At 42.4% G+C, this 24,781-nt stretch overlaps 1 protein-coding gene and 1 long non-coding RNA gene across 3 annotated transcripts in view; one reads left to right on the top strand and one right to left on the bottom strand.

Moving 5' to 3' along the window:
- Positions 1–24,781, bottom strand: part of SPRED2 (sprouty related EVH1 domain containing 2) — a 53,641-nt gene that overhangs the window by 22,994 nt on the left and 5,866 nt on the right. Inside the window, exons 1-3 of one of the 2 annotated variants that reach the window (XM_040458247.1) lie at positions 14,259–14,423; positions 10,260–10,437; positions 1,536–1,704 (exon numbers count right to left, since the gene is read on the bottom strand). In XM_040458247.1, coding sequence (XP_040314181.1) covers positions 1,536–1,704; positions 10,260–10,437; positions 14,259–14,290 — 379 coding nt within the window. In that variant the 5' untranslated portion in view covers positions 14,291–14,423. Of the gene's footprint in view, positions 1–1,535; positions 1,705–10,259; positions 10,438–14,258; positions 14,424–24,781 lie in introns of those variants that run through there. The other variant, XM_040458248.1, reaches the window with a different exon arrangement.
- Positions 21,187–24,781, top strand: part of LOC121019096 (uncharacterized) — a 28,331-nt gene continuing 24,736 nt past the window's right edge. Inside the window, exon 1 of the long non-coding RNA XR_005785454.1 lies at positions 21,187–21,302. This is a non-coding gene — a long non-coding RNA (uncharacterized LOC121019096). The remainder of the gene's footprint in view (positions 21,303–24,781) is intronic.

Below are 24,781 nucleotides of genomic sequence, written 5' to 3'. Positions count from 1 at the left end.
CTCCTTTTCTTGGTTAGGTCTTTAAAAATGTGCATGTAGGGGCGCCTGGGTGGCGCAGTCGGTTAAGCGTCCGACTTCAGCCAGGTCACGATCTCGCGCTCCGTGAGTTCGAGCCCCGCGTCGGGCTCTGGGCTGATGGCTCAGAGCCTGGAGCCTGTTTCCGATTCTGTGTCTCCCTCTCTCTCTGCCCCTCGCCCGTTCATGCTCTGTCTCTCTCTGTCCCAAAAATAAATAAACGTTGAAAAAAAAAAATTAAAAAAAAAAATGTGCATGTAGAAAATATTTTGCTATTACATTCAGCTGAAATTTAAAAAACTGCTCAGAAAGGGATGAGAGCTATTTAAATTTCTACCGGGGGACTGCAGGAGAAAAAAGTAAGTCTTCTGCACAATTACTACTGATCTTTCAGGACTTTTCTCTACTAGTTAAATTATTCCAGTCCATCAACATCTGAGGAAAGTTTGACAGAAACAGCTAAAGAGAGTATATACGGAGAAAAAAATTACAAGTAAGAGAATCAAATTTTGTGTGTACCTTCACAGAATAAGTGGACATACTGTACAATTCTATCAGCAACATGGGAGCTACTTTCTCTCTACACTTTAAAAGCTATGTTTCATAACAACTTTTTAAATATTTGCCACCTTACGTCAGACCTAGAATGTGAACGTTGATTTTTAATAATTACCTTTTTGGCTATCACACGTTGTAGTGAACAGACTCATGTTCTTACTACTAACGTTAAGCAAGTTTCCTTTTTAAGATTTGCTTTTCGCTCTTCCCTCAAATCCACAAAGAAGAAAATGACTTCAGAACACTCTATGTCTTAAACAAATGAAGCATACATTCTTTTGTAATTAGTCTCCCCAAATTCTGGATTTGGCTTTCACATGCCTTGCTTTATTTTTTCTAAAGGGCTCTGGCTATGGCCACTTTAACTCTCTGAATGGATAACTGAATGTAAAGAGTTTGCGTGTTTGCATCTGTGGACCCTAGAAAAGCCCGTGAGAACTGACTGCCCAAGAGCCTTCCAGGCCACATTCAGAGGCAACACATGGTCTACTCCCCACTCACCCACAGACCAAGCCCTACGCCGAACCAGGGCTCCAGGACTTACAGATCCCCTTCCTTTTCAGTACAGCCACACACCGTGAGCTCTCATTATAGGACGGCAGTCGCTAGGCCTGGCACCTTCCGAGCCAAGACAGATCAGACCGAAGGCATTTCAATAGTCAGGGAAAAGTGTAATCTGTCAAAAAGTCATTGACATGGAAGTCCAGAATTTGTCTTTCCAGAGCAGAGTCTGAAAACCAACTGGGTTCACTCCTTAGTCTGAAACCCAACTCCTTTCCCCCTGCACTGTCACTTAGTAATTGTTCTCTGTGGATGTTCCTCAAGTTTTGCCATCTACTGACCTGCCCACCCCAGGCCTCCCTCAAATAAACCACAAATATATGATGGCAGACAACTGGAATAAAAAAGACCTTGGAACATTCCCACTGTCCCCCTAAGAATGCAGTGACAAAATTCAATACCTTCTATAAGGTCTTCGATTGCTTTCCTCACTCCCCTGTCAAAGGCTCGAGCATCAGCAGGGCTTTGGAAAGTAAGTCCAAACTTCCTATTGTCGACCTTCCAATGATGAAAGGTTGGGTTGGCTTTGGTGTAGACCAAGTCCTTTCTTACATAGCATTCCAATACCACCTGAAGGATTGAAACGCACAGGCTGGTTACTTGCGAAATAGCCGTGACGGTGTCTGGTTACAAAAACCCAACTAGGAACCATCTATCATTGCTGGCGACTAATGAAAACCCTTCATCCCTGCCTTCTCATATCTGTCTCTCCATCTCCAAAGAAGCCTTCGCTTGCCTTGCGGACCATCCATTCTTTGTTGACCCTGCCCTGCTCACCTTTGGTGATGCCCACTGGACTTCTTAAACCACCCTGGTTCTCAGTCATTTTAGTTCCTCCTGCCCCTAACTGGAGGGCACTAAGGGGAAGCCCAGGTCTCAGGGCTTCAATCTGTTTCAGGTTTATTGCTTCTATGTCAGGACCTTTGTACTAATGGTTCTCAATCTTCCCTCCTCTGTCCTGATGGGTGTTTCCTAGTGACCTCACATGCAACATGTTGAAAAAAATTAACTAACCTGTTCTGAAATTTCTGCTTCTCGTTTCCTCTCCCAACTTCCCATATGTAGCAATGCCAACCCCTCTCTGTTCATGCTATCTCAAAATCCCTGTGGTTGTCTCTATCTCTTCTGCTTTCTCTAGCCCCTGTATTATTAACCATGAGGTCCACTTCATTTTTCCTTGAACATCTTTTAGATCAATCTCATTTCAGTTGCTCCCACCCTGATCTGTTAAACTTTTATCTAGATTAGAACCTCTAAGTTTCTAGTGATCTAGTTCCAGAAATGCCTTTTACTAAGCTGTAATTTGGAGTAGATTGTTTTTTTTATGCCAGTTCTTCCTGTGACCCTCACAATTTAGTACTTGATTTTACAGTATTTTCTAAGTTTCACTAGCCTTGTGCTCCTAACCAGACTGTAAAAGATCAAGATGTATTACAAAATAACTCCATGACCAGCACAGTGCTGTTGTTGATAAAGATACCGGAGTTTAATATTACACAAGAAAAGCAGCACTGCCACCCCACGAATGTAAACTTCATTCTTTATTCATAAAAAAACCTCCAAAATAGCGACGATATTTATTCCTATGGCTTTATTATATGCACCAAAGGGATTCTGCTAAATTTTAATAGCTTTGCTCTTGTGCTGGCAAAGCTCCACATTTAACAAAATCTTATTACTTTTAGACTAAGCGAAGGGAAAGAGTGAAGCTTTGCCTAAGTTAGTATAAGTTCAAATAAGAGAAGAACTTTGAATGAGTACGAGTTTCAAGAATACATCTAAGCAAACGAACTAAGTGCTGCCAATAAATGTTCTCTGACTTAATAGATGAGTATAATAGTCAAATTGGTATATCAAATAGCAGTCCCAAGCAGTTCACTTTATTACATTGTATTGAAAGAAGACAACACTCCCCTCACACAGTTCTATTTATGATTAAATCGCTTATTATGGCCATTTTTCTCTAAGAATAGTGCAATGATTAAATGTCAGCCCAGCCCCATTCCAAATTGGGGAAATCCAAATAACCAAGGCTTTAACCAACAAATGTTATCTATTTTAGAATTTAATAGTCTCAATTCAAAGTCTCAAAATAAACTTTTTGTAAAAACAAAGACTTCCAGTTTCTCCGTATTTTTTTTTTTTAAAGTAAACTCTACCCCCAACGTGGGACTCAAACTCACGACCCCAAGATGGTGACCCTGAGTCTCTTGCTCTACCGAATGAGCCAGCCAGGTGCCCCTCTCCATATTTTTAGGGTGAAAAAAATTAGCTTTTGGTTCATGTTTTCCAAGCTTAAGATTACTCAATGGTAAATTTTCTTAAAGACGTTCTAAAATTCTTAGAAAAGTAAAGTTCAGCCACCTAAAATAAGTGAGGGGAAGGGGATCAGGTACCATCTCTTTACATCCTGTTAAGCAAAACAACATCACTACATATCCAAGTTTAATGACAAAAATGAAAAAAGTTCAGATGTTTTAATCTTCACAGGTCTAAACCCTAGTGAGGTTTGGCATTAACTCCAAACTCGAGAAGGGCTTTAAAAAAAGGTATCTTTGAAAATGAGATGCACGGGGAGGAAAAAGGTGATTATATATTCTCGTTGGAAGCTTTAAAAAAACAGACACAAGAACTGTATATTGTCCAAGATTTAAGTAATCTACACGAATATGTGAAGGCTCCATACTTGCTTGCCTCTCTGCCCCCACCCTCAACGCCTCTCCACTTCTCTTGAGTCAGCCACTATCAGTATGGTGGACACAATGCCACGTTCCTTTCTGTGGCTTCTTTATATACACACATAAGTTTGTGTGTGTTTTTAAACATGGCCATACCTATAAAAGGCTCTGCAAGTTGCCTTTTCCTCAAGGACACGTCTTAGAGGTAGATACAGAAAAATACCAAGTTCTGTTTAATGGCTCAGTGGACACGTTGGAATTAGTCAGTCATTCTCCATACTTACTAACGGGCATGCAGATTTTGCTAATCAGCCAGTTTTAGAGATAGTGCTGGAATGAACACCTCTATACACGATCTCAAATTTTGTTCTGCGAGCTCTAGGGAGCCCTCCCTCTCTACCTACTTCAGGCTCCAGGATGGCATAACTATTTTCAGATAGTAGGACATTTTGCCATTTCATTGTGTTGCCATTTCTACTGAGGGTGCAAAAGGCACAGGGGGGTAAAAACTGCTGTGATGTGGCATGCATCAAGGCAGTGTCGTGGCACCAAACTGTACTATGGTCACCTGATTCATCACCGCCACACGGTCAAAGTGAAAAATGCCAGTTCTGTGTAGGATGGCCCTTGATGAAGAAGCTAAACATCATTACATCTTGACCCTTGAGTACACAGCTCTTAGCCTGTGTGGTGAAATGGGAGGTGTACCTAACTGGATTCTCCTATCTGCTTCTTCATTCAATCTGCCATTATATGCTGTTGGGCTGACGTATATGAAGAAACTTTGGCTTTGCACAAATGCATAGATGAAAAGGGAAGGGCATTTCTAACAGCCTTTTTCACTTCTGCCGCCATACGGAAGAACGACACCTGTCTCAAGGAAAAGTACCTGCGCAACGGTTTCAGTAGTGAGTTGAATTTAACTGCCTTTTTCATGGATCACCAGGTTTACTTGAAAGAGCAACTGACAGGGGCGCCTGGGTGGCGCAGTCGGTTAAGCGTCCGACTTCAGCCAGGTCACGATCTCCCGGTCCGTGAGTTCGAGCCCCGCGTCGGGCTCTGGGCGGATGGCTCAGAGCCTGGAGCCTGTTTCCGATTCTGTGTCTCCCTCTCTCTCTGCCCCTCCCCCGTTCATGCTCTGTCTCTCTCTGTCCCCAAAATAAATAAACGTTGGAAAAAAAAAATTTAAAAAAAAAAAAAAAAAAAAAAAGAGCAACTGACAGATGAACTATGGTTATTCAGACCCGGTACTTAGCAGACACTTTCTCGAAAATGAACACAGTGAGCCTGTCACTTCAAAGAAAACAACTGGAGGTATTTGTTGCCAATAATAAAATCTGAACTTTCAAGTGAAATTAGAATTTTGGACAGCTTAAGTCCAATACTTAATGACTTTTCTAATGATATTAGTGGTGATGTTAAGAAATGGGACTTTTTCATTATGTAGAATTAGATGTAGCAACATTTGGCAGATCTGCTGAACTCAGTAAACCATTATTTTTCAAATGACATGATGTTCAAAAAAATCAGGAATGACTAAAAGATCTACCATTCAAAGTGAAACATAAACCAGTAGTTTTTAATGTACCACAGTATGAAAAGTTCATTAATGTGGCCTCAGATTCCACATTTTAGAAACTATTACAAGCCGAGTTTTGGTGTCGTATCCAAGAAGTACATCTACAATTACCTGAAAAGGTTTTCCCTCTTTTCCAACTACTTATCTGTGTGAAGCTGGATTTTCTTCATATACTTCATCCAAAACAACATACTGCAACAGCTTGAAGGCAGGAGTAGATAGTAGAATCTAGCTATTTTCTATTAAGCCAGATATTTAAAGAGATGGCAAAAATATAAAGCAATGCTAGTCTTCTCTCCAATTATTGTTATTCTGGAAAATGGTTCTAGAGGGATGTCATAAATAATTTTTCTACATTTCAGTTTTAATTTCTAACATGGTAAAAATAAGTAGCTGTAACTCATAGAACAAAAGCTTTTGGGGGTCCCTCAATAAATTTTCAGAGTGTAAAGGGATCCTGAGACCAAAAATGTTTGAGAACTATTGCTTTCCTTAAATCTTTGTGTATAAGTCTATTTCTATAGGATAGGGTTTAAGTACGAAACTGCCAGGTTAAAAAGTATGTACATTTAAAATGAATATCCTGGCAAACTGCTGTTAAAGAGCTTTACCAGCTGGCTCTCCTACCAAATGTGTGTGTGTGTGTGTGTGTGTGTGTGTGTGTGTGTGTGTGCGCGTGCGCACGTGCATGCTCACAGACCTGCACATGTACAACCAATGGAACGACCAACCTTTCAGATTATGTGATTCATCTTCATAAGTTGATTTCTCATGGGATTTAAGGAATAAACTTCTCTAGTTCATTTAAAATGATTCAACTCGGGGCGCCTGGGTGGCGCAGTCGGTTAAGCATCTGACTTCAGCCAGGTCACGATCTCGCGGTCCGTGAGTTCGAGGCCCGCGTCGGGCTCTGGGCTGATGGCTCAGAGCCTGGAGCCTGTTTCCGATTCTGTGTCTCCCTCTCTCTCTGCCCCTCCCCCGTTCATGTTCTGTCTCTCTCTGTCCCAAAAATAAATAAAAAACGTTGAAAAAAAATTAAAAAAAAAAATAAATAAATAAAATAAAATGATTCAACTCAAGGGCGCCTGGGTGGCTCAGTCGGTTAAGTGTCTGACTTTGGCTCAGGTCATGATCTCATGGTTTATGGGTATGAGCCCCACACTGGGCCCTGTGCTGACAGCTCAGAGCCTGGAGCCTGCTTCAGATTCTGTGACTCTCTCTCTCTGCCCCTCCCCTGCTTGCACTCTGTCTCTCAACAATAAATAAACTTAAAAAAATGATTCAACTCAGAAATTTTAAATTTACACATAATTTCTCAGGAAAATTTGATTGTCTCCAACTTAAAAAAATTATCCAAATAATGACTTCTTAATGGATGTCTGGAACACAGATTTTTTTTCCCATAGAAACCATGGAAATTCTGTTCATAGGCTTCAAACAGAATTCAAATAATAACAAAAATCAATGTGCTAAATTCTAGAACTGCACTACATCGGAAAAACCAGTGGTAACACTGTTCCTACCAGAGAAAGCATTTCTTGTCCTATCTAGTTAGAATACTAGGAACTCTGGTGCTATCCACCCACCGTATTTCCGAAATGATCTCCACCCTCTCCCCACTATTCCACCACTCAGAGAGGAGGTCCTTCCACAACGTATACCATTTGCAAGCTCCCATGTGGGTACGCACCCATGTGGGCAGGAGTGCTGCATTATGGAAGTGTGGAGTCACCCTATGTCCAAAGGGTGTGTGTGTGTGTGTGTGTGTGTGTGTGTGTGTGTGTGTGTGTATCGTGGGACAGGGCAGGGGGTCAGGGTTAAGCAGCACTGGATACAAGAGTCTAGAATTTCCCAGAGTGTGAGGGATGGAAAGATAGGAAAGCACAACTGGGTATATGAGCATGTGATTTCAATACGAGTACATACAAAAGTCTGGAAGTGGAGAGTCACGGAATATAAAGGGGACAGGAAGAGAAATGGAGTGACAGAGAAACATGACGGGGGGGTGGGGTGGGATGGAAATGAGCCAGGGCACACAATCCTTGTGCAATAGCAACAGATTACAGAAGCTGGTTCACAGCCACGACTGCCCTATTGCTAGGCAGAATTAGTATGAAGGGACCAGGTTGGGGATTCACAATGAAACGGTTCCTGATGTTGGCTCTGCTAATAACCACATGCCCTAGACCGAGGAAACGGATCATCACTTCTTGGAGCACTGAGTTCCCCCACTGCGAAGCAGAGATAAAAGTATCCTCCTCCTTAAGAATGTTACAGGAATTTACCTGAGGGCTTTGCTTTGACCAAAATGGTAAAAGTTTACAATTATTAAGTGCAAGTCAGTGGTAAGATACAAGTTCCTAAAATATATTTCTAAAACGAAGGGGCTGGATGAGACAATCTAAAGGCCATTTTAGGTTGACATATTCTATGATAAACCATGAAAATACCAAGAAAAAATAGATCTAAAAAGATTTAACTGCTCAGGCAAGATAACTTGCTAACACGAAAGTAATAAAAAAAAAAAAATACAAAGGGAAAAAGTGAAAAAAAAATTATCAACGTTTTTGTTAGAAAAAGAACACCAACTAAATAAAAAGGCAAGCAACAAACTAGAAAAGTATTTGCAGTAAATATGGCAGATGGAGATTAATATCTTTCTTACATAAGAGGGCATATATATCAAGGAGAAAAGTTAGGCCCCCAATCAATAAATAAGCAAATGACATTAACGGATAATTCACTGTTACAACTGTTAAACAACTGTTTAACAAACAGAAAAACATTGATACCATTAGTAATTAATAATATGATGCTACTGTTACTCTGTCAAATTGGTAAAGATTTAAAATATATGACTCTCGGGGCACCTGGGAGGCTCAGTCAGTTGAGCGCCCAACTCTTGATTTTGGCTCAGGTCATGATCCCAGGGGTCATGGGATTCTCCCCCTGCACCTGCCCCCCACTGGGCTGTGTGTCGGGCTCCACGTTGAGCATGGAGCTTGGTTAAGATTCTCTTTCTCTCTCCTCGTGCTCTCACTCTCTCAAATAGAATAAAAATTAAAAAGATTTAAAATATATGACCCTCAAGGTATTAAAGGAAATTCTCCTATATGCTGGTAGCAGTTCTTTGTACAAGTAATCAACAGTCATAAAAATTTGACCCCAAATTGTTCCAACAAAATAGTAAAGGTGGAAAATGCAGGTAGGTAATACTGCAGGGGGTGGGGGAGGGGGAGAGGAGGGAAAGAACCTTAATATTTATAATAACCCTAAGGAGATCACCAAATAAACAATATTATATCAACCTTACACAGCAACGAGGAAAATTCCTTAGAGAATGTTAAGGCAAAGCAAATGAGACACAAAATGGTTGACAAGCTCTGTTCGGAGCTATGAAAAAAGAGAAATATGCACAAGGGGGAAAAAAACTACACTAAAAGGCTAAAGGTGGTTGAGCACATGTGGCTTGGCTCAGTTGTAGGGTCAGAGTGATGGAGTATCAAATACTAGTTACATGCTCTCAAGATGGGTCACGAAGAACAAGGAGTTTATCTACAAATCTTAATTTTTTCAGTTATAATTATACAGGCTATTGTAAGGACACAGTGAACTAAAGGACTAGCATTGTGTTTAGCACATGGTGAATGTTAGCTAAATGGTGTTATTTTACTTTTTACTGGGAATATGGCTACATTGTAAATAAGAATGCTTTAGTTATTTGACTAATACATAGGGAATTTTCTGAATGGACACACTTCTTAAAATGAGCTATGTTCTCCCTTTAAACTTTCATTCATTTCATTTTTGGAAATGAATCAAGCGTGAAAATAGCATTTCTGTTAATCTATATATAACACTTACAAATTGTTCTGTCTTATCTATTTGGTAACTTTTTTAAACAGTAAGAAGTGGTTGCAAAAGCAGATTACATTTGTACATTTAACACGTAACACTCAACAGACACGCTCGCTGTTAAGGGTCTCAAATGTCACAGTGACATTTCCTGTGCTGTCTTTATATTTTTTCTGTTGAGATCCAATAAGATCCTGCACATTTTGAAGCAACAGTTGGCTTCTGAGTATACGCTCCATGATCAAATACAGATAGGAGCAACGTTCTTCCAGGTTCAAGGCTACCAATTAAAAATAGCAACTTTTCTTCATATCATGGATTCCTTCATAGCTCAGAACTGGACATCCACATTCCTTCCTGAAACTCTATGTTATGAGCTACTAATGCTCCACTCACGTGAGAGAATATTACTCTCCAAAGTATGTATTTAACAAGCATGTAGAATTATTATAGACATGTGATACCACTACATTTTCCAAACAGGTTTTATTCATTAGTATAGGAAATAAAAGCTACGGTATCTTTTAGATAAACAGTATTTACAAATAACCAAGTATCAGGTGACATTCTGCCTTTGCATTTGACCTTTTACCATCCAAACCTGGACGGCATGCTCCACGAATAAACCCTACATTTTTAAAAGCCCAGGCTTCACAGCTCACTAGAATGTGATTCATGACAAAGAACACGCTTCTGTTTTGAATATCTTGTTACGGTGACAGAAAGACAGCTTAATTAATCAAAGACGCAAACAAGATGGCCAAATATACTAAGCACCTGCGTTATCTGGTGTGGTAAGAAAGGACTTCACTGGAAAGTCAGGGTTATGTTTTGTATTTGGCATCAGCTCCAGAGTTGTAACTTCCGAAGCTTTCACAACAGTTTGAAGTCAGAGAAATAAGGGGGGGGGGGTGCGGGAGGAGACAAACAAACCTATGAGAAGAGGGCCATGATTAACGGAAAGCAATCAGTCGTTGCTGATTTAACACAACGCATTGCATGTCTACCATTACCAGTTTGTCTTTCTGTCGTTCACCGTGGATGAGAAAGCCGCTTCGTCCATTGCCTTCGGGGTGCATGACCTTACAGACACCCACGCGACTGATCCCGCCTCCTTCCTGTGGGAACCATCCCCCGCTGGAGTCATCTCTGGTCATAACCACAGCCTTGACACGCACAATATAGCTGTCACTAAAACGACAACAAGAAGAATGGGGCATGACAATGGTCTGGCAGCTGCAGGACATGTTTCACAAGGCAAGACGACCACCAGCCAGCACTTTTCTAGACCCTTCAAAAGAAAATCGATGCCTGGCAGCAACCTTAAAAGGTAACCCTTCTCCACTTTTAGGGAAAAAAACAAAAAACAAAAAACACTTAAACTAAATATGGTACAAAAGCACATTTTTAAAAAGATACCCAGCAATTGCAAATATCTATGTGTCTTTGAAGATGTATGCAGGCATAACATTCTCTACAATCTGGGTCTAACTATTAATAATAAAATGAATGAGCTAATTGCTATAATTTGTTATCTATAAGTTAGGAACCAACGCACGACCTAGGCTTAATACTTTATAAAGCTAATAATCTTCTGATTTAGCACAAAATAGGATAATTCCCTTCCAAATCGCAAATCCACCACGCAATCATTTGCATAGGTGGGAAAATGTTTCAGTTCCAACACCCTTTACCCATGTGTAGCCTTCTGTTTATGATTTTATTTTTTCCAGTCTAAACTTCAATTTCGCAGTAAGTTCTTCTGCACATTTGCCAAAAATCCTCTTTCTTCTCCAGAGACCAACTCTAGCTTTTCATTCTTCATCACTTTTGGGGAACTGTATTTGGATTTTTCAGCAAGGCCACTTAAATTCTTTTTTGCTGTTTTCTTTCTTTGGATAGAAGTCATTTTTTAATGCATTCAAACATATATTCACATCTTCTACATGCCAGGCGCTGTGCTAGATTCTAGGGCAACAGAGATGTAGAGTAGCACAGAACCCCCTCTTTCCTTGGGACTCAGGGGAAGACCACCACCCACCCCAGCGCCAGGCAGAGCCCGGCCACTCCATCTTCAGTCTCCCAGAGACCATTTAGACAGTCCCTCTGCCCCCAACCCCTGCTCACCGCACTCACCCTCAAAGGGGGAGCCACCTAGGTCTCCCGTGACTCCCTGCGGCTCACCTCTACTGTGCCCCCAACTCCCTCCACAGTGCCCCTGCACTCAAGGTCCAACATCCTTTCCTCAGATCATCCCTTTTATTTTTAAACTGGTAAAATACATGTGAGATAAAATTTACCGTTTTAACTGTACGCTTCTGTGGCATTACGTGCATCGACACTGCTCTACAACGGTCACCGCCATCCCAATCCAGAACTTCCTTCATCTTCCCAAACTCAAACTCCATACCCGTTAAACATGAAACTCTCCGTCCTCCCCTCTGCCCGGCCCCTGGCAGTCGCCACTATACTCTGGTCTCTGTGAATTTGACTAATCCAGGTACTCAGATGTTCTTTTCACTCTCTTAACCTGAATGTAAATGTGCTCTGGGCTGAGCTTCTGGGGCCCACTGACATGAGGCCACATCCTCTCTCCTACATCTCTCCATGCTTAGCCTAGATGTGGGGCAGGGTAGTCACCTCTGCTCCAGGCTACTGGCCAGCTCTCCAGTTTCTCTGAAGCTCACAAGCCTGGTCATGCCCGCACTACCCTTCTTCAATCTTCTACAGACCTCTGGGCCGCATCCCTCCCCTCATCCTTGGAAGACATGGGCAAACGGGCTCACTGTCCCTCCACCTCTCCACCATGATCCCTGCTGTGACTCTTGACAATTTCCTTATTCACACAAAGGATCCGTACAATTCCTTGGCCTCTCAGTTTCTGGAACTCTTTTCCAATGCCCTTCTCTTACACCCAACCTCAGGTACCCACGCCTACCTCACACACATGACCGTGTCATTACTAATATCTGCACAACCTCCTTAACCTCAGTTTCAAGCATCTTGCTCTCTAGCTGCCATTTCTCAACTTTGCAGCTCACTCCCTCCAAATTCCTGTAATTCTTCACCTCTCTGGGAACAATATCTCTTGCTCTGACCACCTTTCCCTTTCCCCCCTTCCCCACATCCTTCATGTTCTCACTTGATTCACTCCTCAAGTTCCACGGTCTATCACGACACTCTTTTGCACAAAACATAACACATTGTCCTCTCTTTCCCCACCGTAATGCCTGGTGAACCCCAACCCCGATGAAATTCTACTGTCTACCCAACTCCATGCCCCCACCCAGGCTGTTGAATACTACTTTGGTCAGTTTTAGGTCTAGTTTTAGTCACTAACCTCAGGCGGGGAGCTCTTAAGTGCCTCCCAGTATCCTGTTACATTTCTCTGATCCGTCCCCAAGAAGATAATTTCACAGGTCCACCTACCCTGTCCCTCTCAGATGATGGATGAGCTTCCTTTAATTTCCCTGTGAAAAATAGGCAGTCAGAAGGGACCTTGTACCTACGCCCACTAGCACGCCTATTACTTGTGACCAGTATTCTCTGCCTCTCCTCTAACTATGGCTAAAGCACCCAGGACCCACACCAAGCACCTTCTAAATGCGCTAACAGTGCCCAAAATTCACATTTCCACCCAGACCTCTTCCCTGAGCAGATCAAATGCCTAAGGATTTCTCTCCTTGGGTGTCTAATAAACATCTCAACCAACATGTTTCAGATTGAACTCTTCATTCTCCATACCTCATCCCATTGGTTCTCTCTTCAAAATATATCCAGAATCCACTTTTTACTACCTCCCTCAACACTGCCCTGATCCCAGCTGCCAACACCTTTCAGACTATTTCAACAGTCTCCTAACTAGCCTCCTTACTTCCACTTCTGCCCAACTTTCTATGACAATAGAAAAGTGAGTCAGATTATAATACTCTACTCAAACAAACGATACAATAGCTTCCTACATTACTCTGAGTAAAAAGCAAAATTGAGCACTTATCATTCTCCTGCTTGCTCATTCTACTTCAGTCCCATTGCCCTTGTCCTCCACATTAAGCACACTTTGACCTCAGGGCCTTTGCACTTGCTATTTCCTCACTCTTTCCCCCCATATGCCGACTTAGCTCATTTCCTTATTTCACTCAGTTCTCTGCCCAAGGTTATTTTATCAGAGAAGATTCTTTGTCCACTTTATATAAAGTAACACCCTCCATCCCTCTTAAATCTTCTCATTCTTCTTCGTCTTTCTACCTGTTACTAAAACAACATCTGCCCTATTTGCCCACTTTTGCCAACTAGAATGTAGATGCCATAGGAGCAGTGCCTTTGCCCTTTTTGTTCACTGCTCTGTCCCTAGAGCCTACAACACTGCTTTATGTGTGTGTAGTAGGCTAAGGAACAAACGGGTAAAACACATTTTATAAACAGATGAAAAAAATTATTCTTAGCTAACAAAATCTCTGAGAAAAAGTAGAGCCTTCAATATTCATTTGCTTATGAGCCACAATAGCTTAATTGGGACAGGATAAAGATTAACAAGAAAACCAAATTTAATAAGCACGTGTTTTCTATCGTCAATCCATCCATCTCAGGATTCAAACCATATTCCTTTAGATCGAAGACATCAGGAACATTTGATAACATTTGTGTAGATTAGTTACATGCAAACAATTTGAGAATATACCTTCCCCCCCTCCCCGCCCCACCCCATGTATTCTAGAAAAATGAAGGGTCCCCAGGATTTGTAATTCTCTAGTATGAAACACAGCTTTCTCAAATCTTCTGGGAGTATGCTATGGGTTCATCCCAATAGGAAACGGCCAAGGCGAGTAACTGAAACTCTACACACCTCTTGTGAAAACATGCTGTTTACTTTTTTTGTGTTGCAGCTGTGTGTTCTCCCTTCCTTTGAGGAGATTAAGTAAACACGAAAAAGGGAAGTTTGCGTTATATTGGTGCCATAAACTCATTTCCAAAGAGTATTCATTTATTAGAGACTAAAAACAATACCTCACCCGTTGGCTTCTAGTCTACAGGGGCTGTTCATTTTGGCCTTTGCTCGCAGCCTGCAGCATCCTCTTTCTTGCCCTAATTCCTCTTGTGGCCCTTCTCAAGAGCACAGACTTGTCTGATGGGGTGTGTGTACGTTGGGAGCAAGGGAACAGAACGCCCAGCAGCCCGTCTCCTCTGGCAACAACCCCATCAGCCAGCATTAACCGAGGCATCTGGCTATTTAAAACAAGGCGGGGGATAAAGTGTTGCACTAAAAGCTGTGAAGGATGTCTGGATAATCCAGCTGCATGGCCACTTGCCAACTGCTTCCTATCTGTGGTGTATTTATGTTACTCAGGCACTTCACCCCACCCGGAACAGAAATGACAGTGAACTCTACTACCACAAAGGTATAAAGGAGGAAGACTCCCTTCCCACCTTCCGCTCTCTCTTTCTGGTAAGAATCAAACAACATGTTTAAGCCATATGTTGGGTTTGTTTGGGGGAGGATGGAACAGGAAGGGCAAGGGCAGATTCGTTTTTTAATGTGCACAGAAAATGGTGGTGGTATGCTTAAGAATTTCAAAAAATGCTATTATTGTCAAAGATAACCCAATTTTAAGAAAATGCTTCTGCAAGCAGCAACCGCTAAACCAGTATAACTGATTAGGAACTGGTGAAGTTCCACACGTGGATCCAAACACAACTGAATGGAATCCTAGTGTCTGGCCTTGAGCTAAACTGCCCCCAAAGACTCAGTGTCCTTACATATGGGATTTGACTACCGTTACCCAAACATTACCATATTCTTTCGGTGTATTATGAGTAAAAGTGGCTTTTATGAATTGAACTGGAGATCTGCCATTTAAATGTGGTCTCTTTAAGGAAAAAGCTTTGCATTCCCAACATATGGACTTAGCTGTAAAAATAAGACTTGTCCTGTGATCACTCCATGTGCAAAAGAGGTAGGTGATATCCTACGGTAGGATGGGGGGGGCAGGGTAAGAACAATTCCCAAACTAGATTTTTATGTGGGGGTGCTGAGGCACAGCAAGCTTTAGACCTCCGGCTTTTGTGTTCTAAGCTCTCTCCAGATTCAAAGTGGACCCTGTGTGGACCTTGTTACAGAAGTACACAAGGTAAACAAAGGAAGTGTAGAAAAGGGTGATGAGGCAGCATTCAGAGCCAGGCAGGTCCAGCAGTGCCTTGACATTCTCAGTAGCCAAAGAATCCTCTAGTGCAGCTTCAGATTCTCTCATTTGCAAAAAGCAGAGATGGGATGTCCCGAGGGTTAAAAGTAGTGCTAGAGGTCAAGTGCTTGATACAGACAAGTTTGGGAAGTTGTAGCCATCATCGTTATTTTTCCTGAGAGCCTGACTTTGATTACAAAAAAAGGTCCTTTAAAGACCAGCTCCCCTGGCCACTAAGAGTGGGTTTCCAGACTGCCTGCCTTTTTCAGCTATCAGACAGCGGAGGAGCGGGCCGTCAGGCTCTTGACAACAGAAGAAAATCCAAAACGGACCATCAGCAATCATCAATGCAAATCAGATTTATAAAGACCTAGTTTGGCACACCTGTAGCGGAAAATAATTCCATCTGCCATCTGTGAATTGGCCCTGTGCTCCCACCCCTCCCCCACGCAGCTCCAGTGTTGGGGGCTGGAGCTGTGTTGTGGGGGGGGGGGGGGCCCGCTACTTCCCGGACCCTCCTCACGGCCAGCCTTCATCTGATTACAGGGCTCCTGTATCTCTCCATTATGCTAAACATTACAGCTAACTTCCTCCCTGCGCTCTTTCCCACCCTTTACTACTTCACCAGACCCTGAGAGGGATTAACCAAGATCCTAGCCTCTCAGGCTCCCTCTTCTACCTGGCACAACCACCGGCCGCCAGCTGAGCCAAATAGAACACAAGTCCTCCAGGGGAGCCAGGCACACTCTTTACTGCATTTGTATCCTGCACCCCACTCCACCAGTCACCGTCGTGCCTACAGATTTACAAAATCTGACTTCATTATTACATACGTATACCAAGTTTTGTATGTATGTAGAACACATAGCGTATAGGAAATATGTGTCTAGTCGTTGAAAAAAAAAGCATCAACAAAGTATTTCAGTATCAAATGCATTCAAAAGCCAGATATTGGTCCTATTCTATTTAAGCAGGTTTCGTGAGTGGCTCTTTCATGAAACATCAACTACTTAAGATCTTTTTTTTTTTTTTTTTTTTAACAGGGGACTGGTCTCGTTTTATAAATGTGTATGTTCCAAAATTATAGGGAAGGAAGTTATACATAAGGTAGGTTTGTGCTGGGTGGTAACAAGATGTTCAGCTCTGTTCCAGCCACTAAAGGTAGGACACTTGCTCTGCCCACTTACAGGTCTGCCTAAATGTGGACTGCTTGTACAGTTGGGCCATTATAGAAAACAGCGGTAAGAAAAGCCCACTGAAGATGCTCAATCTGGCAGCAGCCAATTCTGGCAAAGGCACCAGCTCTCCTCTCAAATGCTGATGAGCAGGCACTATGAAGCATAGAAGGAATTTTCGGAACATCAAACGTTTGCTCATAGAGAGAGTCTTTTGGGTGATGGTGGTAGTAGGTACATGTCTTAACAATGATTAGGGATAGTCTTCACCCAGGAACCAACAGACTGAAACCCAGGGGTCCTGTGGGAGACAGAGAGAGCGTGGGCGGGTGGGGGGTCCGGGTATGGGGCTGGGGATAGGTTTTCCTCCTTTACTATGTGCGGGCTCAGAACCCTTGAGTGAAAATAGGAGAAAATGTTTTAGGAACCCCCAGTATAGTCTTGCATCATAAGGCAGTGAGTTCTGCTGTACACAAGGTCACTAGAGCCCACCATGTCCAAGCCCTACCCTCACCCAGAGGGGGAGATATGGGACACGTCCATTCTCATCCTCAGATGCCACGTATAAACCGAGCATCTTTGTTGTTTATGCTACCTAGCTACGCTGAAGCATATAAATAGACCCACTCACCCACACACCGTTTTCTTCTGCACACAACACAAAGGGTAGCTTTTTCCACTATTGTGAAGGACACTGCCAGCAAGACTGGTGTTTGAAATAGGAATGATTGCTACATTTGGTAGTATTTAAAAAATTCTTTTTTAATGTTTATTTCTTTTTGAGACAGAGACAGAGTGCAAGTCAGGGCGGGGCAGAGAAAGAGGGAGACACAGAATCCGAAGCAGGCTCCAGGCTCTGAGCTGTCAGCGCAGAGCCCGACGCAGGTCCAAACTCATGAACCATGAGATGTCATGACCTGAGCCGAGGTCAGCAGCTCAACTGACTGAGCCACCCAGGCGCCCGCCCCTTTTCTATTGGAATTTTATTTAAAAAAAAAAAAAAAAAAAAACTCCTTTAGAAAAACTACCACAAACTCGTAGTTTATAAGCCAGTGATTCTAGGATTCAAAATAAATACCCATGCACTGTTTACCAAGGAGTGCTGATTTGGCCTCCTATGTGCCTCTATAGTGTCTTCCTTTAAGTTACAATTCACTGTAAATAGACACATCTTCTAATCTTAAGTACTGCTTTACACTTTCCGGCCATAAGAGCCAGAGCAGCACGTGCACTGAACATTCTGGCACATTCTCTCTCACATGGGGCCAAGGCACCTGCCCTGTGGATGTCCTCGGGAATGGACGTTCTGCAGGGCTGGCTCAAGTGGAGGGTACTGGGCAGTGTGCCATTCACCACTCTGCTCCCTCTTTCTTCGCTGCTGTGTCCTGTGACCCACAATAGCCACGAAAAGGAAATGAAGCAAAGACAAAAAGGAACAAAGATCAGGACTGGAAGTTAAACTCATAAGCTTTACCGAGGCTTAAAGAGGCCTTTGAGGAAATAGTTGAGGAAATACCAGAGGCAATTAGGGATCCTCTGACGTCCTTGCAGCCTGGGAGCACTGACCTGGGAGCACTACTAACACTTCTAACGCGCCGGAGAAATCTATGGCTGGCCAAGGCAAGTCAGAGCTTCCGTGCCCCTACCTGGGTGATAGCTTCAATTCTAGGGGCAAGCCTTCATGGCCTGTGAACAGAAGGTGGCGGTGCCCATAGCAGTGTGTGGGCATGCTAGCCATTACTTTTGTGAGTCTCCTGCTCAGCAAGGTTTACAGAGTTATATTAAACTCACTCCACTGGACTGTGTGCAAAATGAAGTTTTTCATTTCACCTCTGATTTTTATCGCCTGTAGTCTGAACAAGCATAAATCTTCCACAGGAAAAGAGTGATTCGGCTGGATTCTACTTATACTCACAGGGTTGTTTTTGTTTTTGTTTTTTTTTCCCTACCGTAAAAATCTTTTGATTTTACTTATTTAACATATCAAATGTCTTAGGGATAGAATTGTAGTTTTTTAAAGAAAACAAAACTTTCCCTCCCAACGTTTCAATTCAGTACTTAAATTCAGAAGCCACAAGAATGCTAAATATATACTATCCATGATGATGAGCTGCCTTACAGCTGGGGCACAATAAAGATAAGGCGTTGGGGCTGTTCTGCTAATATATAACCTCAAACCCTAACACGGAGCAGTTTTAAACCCGGATAATGAAGTGCTTGCTGAAGGAAATCTTAACTTCAGCACTCGAAAAGGCGATCTTAGAAGTCGTATCTAAGACAGATTTTTTTAAATGGCTCTTTGGCAACCCTCCCTGTGTCGACAGAACTTTCCTGAGCAAGTACCTCTTGGGGTGAGGAATGCACGTAACTAGAAGAAAGGCCCCAATGAGGTCAAGCTTGAAGCAATGGGGCAGGACAGGCTTGGTAGTTTATTGTGGGGCAGATGCATAATCAGTGAAGAAAGGAATCATTTTTCTTAAAATTTGAAAACTATTTGCTCTAATCCCTACTAATAGCAGAAATCCTAATTTCTCTACCCTAGGGGAAATTAGGGAACTGGAGACTCCTGGGCATGAGCCCTCAAGTCCTAGGGTGGGTTTCCTGGTCAACCACTTGGGACCTCTGTATCCTTATATGTCAAGTATCTATACAGTGGGTAATTAATTACCTTAATAGCAGGCTGTGGAATACACTTTAAATTATTTGAGTTTTAAAACACTGGTTTTAGGACATTAAACAACAGAAGTAAATATAATTTTAAATAAAAAACTATAATTCCATGGAATTCAACAAAATCAAAACCATCTTTTTTTTTTTTTTGGAAAAGATTTCTTCTGTAAAACTTAGCATCAAATGATTCTCTGCCCTGTCACAAGTGAAGATTATACTAGCACAAGGGGGATAACTCACATTTAGACTCTGGTTTTCCAGGCATATCAATACCAGACAAGGCTTCCAAACCCAACTGGACATGTCACCAGTCAGCCTCCTCTCCTCAACCTGTGCACCTAGGAATCTCATCCACTGTACCCAGTTACCGAAGTAACAAGACAACACGTACATGAATATGTGTGTGTTCTATTTTAACATTAATTCTATCACACATCATGCACAGGTTCTTAAGCGGTTAAGTTAACATGGGAATTTCAGGGTCAGACAAAACATTTTAGTCAATTACGGTAAGATTTTAACACAACAGTTCACCTAATGTTCTGGACATCTATTGAAGATTTCGCAGTTTTTGTCAAAAATCACCAGAGAAGGACAACTCTTGGACGTGGGTAAATTACTTAAAGAAAATTTATTCAACCCAAAATAGAATGAATCTACTTCTTACAGACTGGAAGTTTCTATACTGAAGGGCTGAATTTCTGGGTGATCACCCAGTGTGAAGTGGGGGTGAGGGAGGCCTGGAAGGCGAGAGGCCCAAGTCTGAATCTAGGTTTATGATTTTGCTTTTATTGTCGGCTGCTTTGCTGAGCCCGGAGTTCAGTGGAGTTCATAATTAATCAAGATCAAAGGATTGCCAGCTTAAAACAAACAAAACAACCCACCCCTGAAGAATCCTTTCTTCTTCTCCTACTTTTTACTCTGAAAGCAAGAATTTTATTTGAATTTCCCTGTTTTACACACCCTTCCGAAAGTGGTATTTACAATCCACATTTAAACCCCCAAAGGCCAGCTAATGGAAATCTTCGATTACTACAGAAAATGAACTCTCACCACATGAAAGTACACACGTAATAGAAAAACTGGCACTTCAAAACACAAATGGCAAAGGGAGTTGTTTAAAGTTAATAATCTCCAATTCAGGTCTTTAAATTGCAGCCCTTGAACTTCCAAGTCCGACTTTCTCAGAATATCTTTGGTTGCTTTCTCACTGAATTGGAGAAAAGAAAGGAAGAGTGGACTTAATGATCGGCATGCTGAAACGTTTAGGGAGAAATGCAGTAGTATCTGCAACCAGTCGGAAATACATTAAAAAAATAACACGGAGTCTTGGATGGAGGGATGGACAGATACATACATGTGCGACAGAGCAAGAGCAGTAACGTGCTAGTTGCAGACAGGATATAGTGAGTGTTGGTACACTTGTTTCAACTTTTCTCAACAACTGAAAACTTCCATAAACATGATGAGAGAGAACGTTCATAGTGCTATACTATTCTAAATGGCGAGCAACACTAAATCAGAAGTTGCTGATAATGGTACTAAAGTCAGGTTACCTCTCCTCACGCAGTCCAGCTCACACTTCCCACTTTCTACTTGCCACTCCCCACCCCGCCCACCCTAAAACAAACCCCGTGCTGAAAAGGTCAGGAAATTACTTTACCAAACTATGTTTGTTACTACCAGTTCTAAATCTACAAAATCCTCTATGAGCCAGTCCTTAATAAAACCTGCTCTCACACAAAAGAAGGTGATAATTTAGCCCACGAGGAGGAAAGGAAGTCAGCATGTGGAGCTAACAATATGCTGGCTAGATTTTAAGAGCCTCCCTGCTTCTGTCCCCGACAGATCTATTGGACAAGGATGCCCTTTCAGGCGGCAAGAATTACCAATTCATTTATTCCCTTTCTTCTAGGATTCGGCCACCTGCTTCGACAGAGATGAAGAGCTTAACACACAAAGAAAGAAAGAAACAAAGTACACGCAAGGCATCTGTTCTCCCCGAAGAATTCTGGATCTCTTCCTTTCCCAGGTAGAGCCCAGGGTACAGGTGGGCCTACAGGTGGAGTTTAGGTCTTCAAATCAGGATTAGCAAAGAGCCACACAAGTAAGTTAGAGATACACTTTTTTAAGCTAGAAAAAAAAAAAATAATAATCACAGAAACCATCTACTAGACCCCTCACTTAGAAAAATTGTAATTCAGACAGGAGAAGGGACTTGTTCAAGGTCACTGGCACTGGGAACAAATACAGGACTAAGATCTCATCTCTGTAAACAGTCCCTTCCCCCACTTTTTCTTTTTCTTTTTTTTTTTTCAACGTTCATTTATTTTTGGGACAGAGAGAGACAGAGCATGAACAGGGGAGGGGCAGAGAGAGAGGGAGACACAGAATCGGAAACAGGCTCCAGGCTCCGAGCCATCAGCCCAGAGCCTGACGCGGGGCTCAAACTCCCGGACCTCGAGATCGTGACCTGGCTGAAGTCGGACGCCCAACCGACTGCGCCACCCAGGCACCCCTCCCCCACTTTTTAAAGAGAGGTTCTATGTTGTGGCAAAGATTTCCCACATCTAACTTAGGTGATCTAGAGGATATAAATTATTCTCACAGGTCTCTTCAAGCTTAATGTATAGGCAACTGATTGTTGGAGAAATGGAGGAGGTATCGCTAATAACACAGCCACATGAAAAAAATGGCACTGCTGGGGAGTGGAGCTGGAAAGTCCTCCTTGGCTTGGCAACACTTCCCAGCAGCAGAGGCAATCTTCATTTTCAGATGGCCAGTCTAGCTAGTTTCCTAGGTCAGCAGACATGACCTCTACTGCACATCTTCTTCTCCTTTTTGGGTGAGACATCCCAGACTCTAAAATCTGAGAGTGAGCCTCAGTTTCTTCATATGTAAAATGAGGGGTAAGGGCCCAATGATCTTTGAGGTCCCTTTTCAACTTCGGCCCCCGTTTTAACTTTTGTGGTTGTTTCTTTTTAAAGGGCCTTAAGGTCCTTCAGCTCTGCCAGAGGGCTTAAGCAAATTTAAGCCACCCAAATATTCTACAAAAGCAGATCAGAAATCATGCAGCAGTAAAATGCAACCGAAAATATATTTTGATTTGGGGGAGAAAAAAACCCCTCCAACTACAAAGACCTGAAACCACAACAAACTAACAGATACGTTCTCTCGGTACAAGTATTATTATGCAATTATAAGGTTCCCAGGAGCAAAATGGGTCTATCAAAGTATTTCTAAAAAACATGAAAATGATGAAAATTGTTTCAAGAAGTTTAGTAAGACCTTTGAATAACGTAGGCATGATGCAGCCATCTAGCTGGGTTTACGCATCCACAAACATGAGATTCCCTTTAGCCACATGGAAGAAAATCCCCAAGACATATTTATAGACCAAATGCAGGCAAAGAGAAGAGGAGGGATGTACTCCCTTTCTCCCAAATAGTTCATCCTCTATGTTTTATCAACTGTCTCAAGACAGATGTTCCAGTACCAAATCTTCATTACCTTCAGAGAGGAAGGGAAAAAATGTTAGGAAAAGGTAATGAATCAACTGCCTAACTTAAAAATGGGGAGAGATATTTATTACAGACTTTTGATAAAGCAACTCTGTGCACTTCAAGCTTCATGTTTGGTCCAGGCTCCTTCGAGGTCACAAAAGAGTTCTGATCTAAAAATTTTCTTGTAAATCAGTTTTTTGAAACTGGAATGTATTTTTCCCATAGGAAAAACCAAAACCGGTTGAGCACCAGGATTTCCAATCTAGTTCGTGACAGCCTCATCAATTCCTCAAATACCTGAATCATAGTTATATTCCCAAATGGTTTTGATTGCCTCCTACGAGTGTCCTTAAATAGAAGCTTCATTCCCGGGGCACATGGGTGGCACAATCAGTTAACCATTGGACTCCTGATCTCGGCTCAAGTCATAATCTCAAGGTTCATGAGCTCAAGCCCCGTATCCGGCTCTGCGCTGATGGTGCAGAGCCTGCTTGGGATTCTGTCTCTCCTCTCTGACACTCCCCCGCTTGTGATCTCTCTCTCTCTCTCAAAATAAATAAATAAACTTAAAAGAATAAAAAGAAAAAGAAAAAAAGAAGCCTCATTCCCGACCTTCAGTGGGACTGGCCAGTTCTATTTAGTTCTGGAGCTAAAAGGGTTCCTGTCTGGGTATGGGCTAGGGGAGAAAGGGTAAGCAAGGAGGAACCCCCAAACTTCTGATTTAGGCTTCATCAGGGACCCCTGAAATTTGGCACCACTGGACCCTGACCAGCCCTAAAAAGGGCCAACCTGATGACTGTCTGCTAATAACATTGAGAAATCTTTCACTTAGGCAAGCAAGCACACAAACCAAAAGGAAAGCACTTAAGTTAACCAAGCTCGCAATGACTGGTTTCAATGCAAATGTAACAAGCGTATCAGTATCAACACTATAGTTTAGGAATTCCAAATTAGGTGTTACTGGGGAAACTGCTCTTTCCTTCCTTCCATGGTGGCAGCGACTGTTGCTGAACAATCAGAAGGGCGGGGACAAAGCAAGTTTCAGGCTCACAGGATGATCATGCAGCAGCAGATTCTTGACTAGTTCTTCACCACAACAGAGACAGGATTTGACCTACGAAGGCAATTTCCTTCCGAGTTATTACAAAACAGCTGTCCACTCAGGACATGTGCTTCTATTAAGTTACTCTCCTGCCATAAAAGAACAGGGCAAAAAAGGAGAATGCCAACACCAACTAGCTGCCAAGCTTGCTCACAGTTTAACCAGGTATTCTTAAAATATTATTTCATTTATGGGAGAATATTCTAGTTTCATTTCAAAAAGAACTTCCAGGGAACACTAGAGCTGTCCCCACATGACAAAGTCTACCAGCTTGTGGAAGGACTAGAAACTGTTTTATTACAAGACTCACAATCTTCACAGATAACTGAGACCTTTGGAGGCTAAGCTGCTGAACTGGGCTTCCCTGACCATCACCAACATGCATATTCCATGGAGCCCAACCAGGTGGTAGGTCATGCATTCAGTGGTGGCTGAAGACTACTGCCTGAGGCAGGGCAACCAAGTGGCCACGGCCAACCACCCAGAAAGCTTTACTGACAAGGTGGCGGTCTGTACGACCAAGCCAATGTAATTACGCTACCTTGAAGTCATGCTGTCACTCTTGGCTGCCATTTAATATCGGAAGAAAGAATAAGAGGGCCCCTGTCTTAATGTCATTCAAGAGGAACTACCCACAGCTCGTTTCATTCACCAGTGTGCTTCAGCCACCTCCTAGGACTAAGCTCATCTCTAGGAAAGTCACGATCCCCAAAGGCACTGCGCATACACCATCCCAGACCAAAAACTGCTACCTACCCAACGATTTCCTACAGTGAGTAACTTGGCATATGGAAGCTCTTGTGTAAACTGAAGAGGCTGGATAAACATAAGGTGATATGACACAATGGCACTTTTTCTTGTGTGTTTGCATATACAGGATTAACTCTAACACTGAAAGTGAATTCT

The sequence above is a fragment of the Herpailurus yagouaroundi genome, unplaced genomic scaffold, assembly GCF_014898765.1.
Source record: "Herpailurus yagouaroundi ecotype Mexico unplaced genomic scaffold, PumYag 221, whole genome shotgun sequence".
Lineage (NCBI taxonomy): Eukaryota > Metazoa > Chordata > Mammalia > Carnivora > Felidae > Herpailurus > Herpailurus yagouaroundi.
This window is presented reverse-complemented; position numbering and strand designations above follow the sequence as displayed.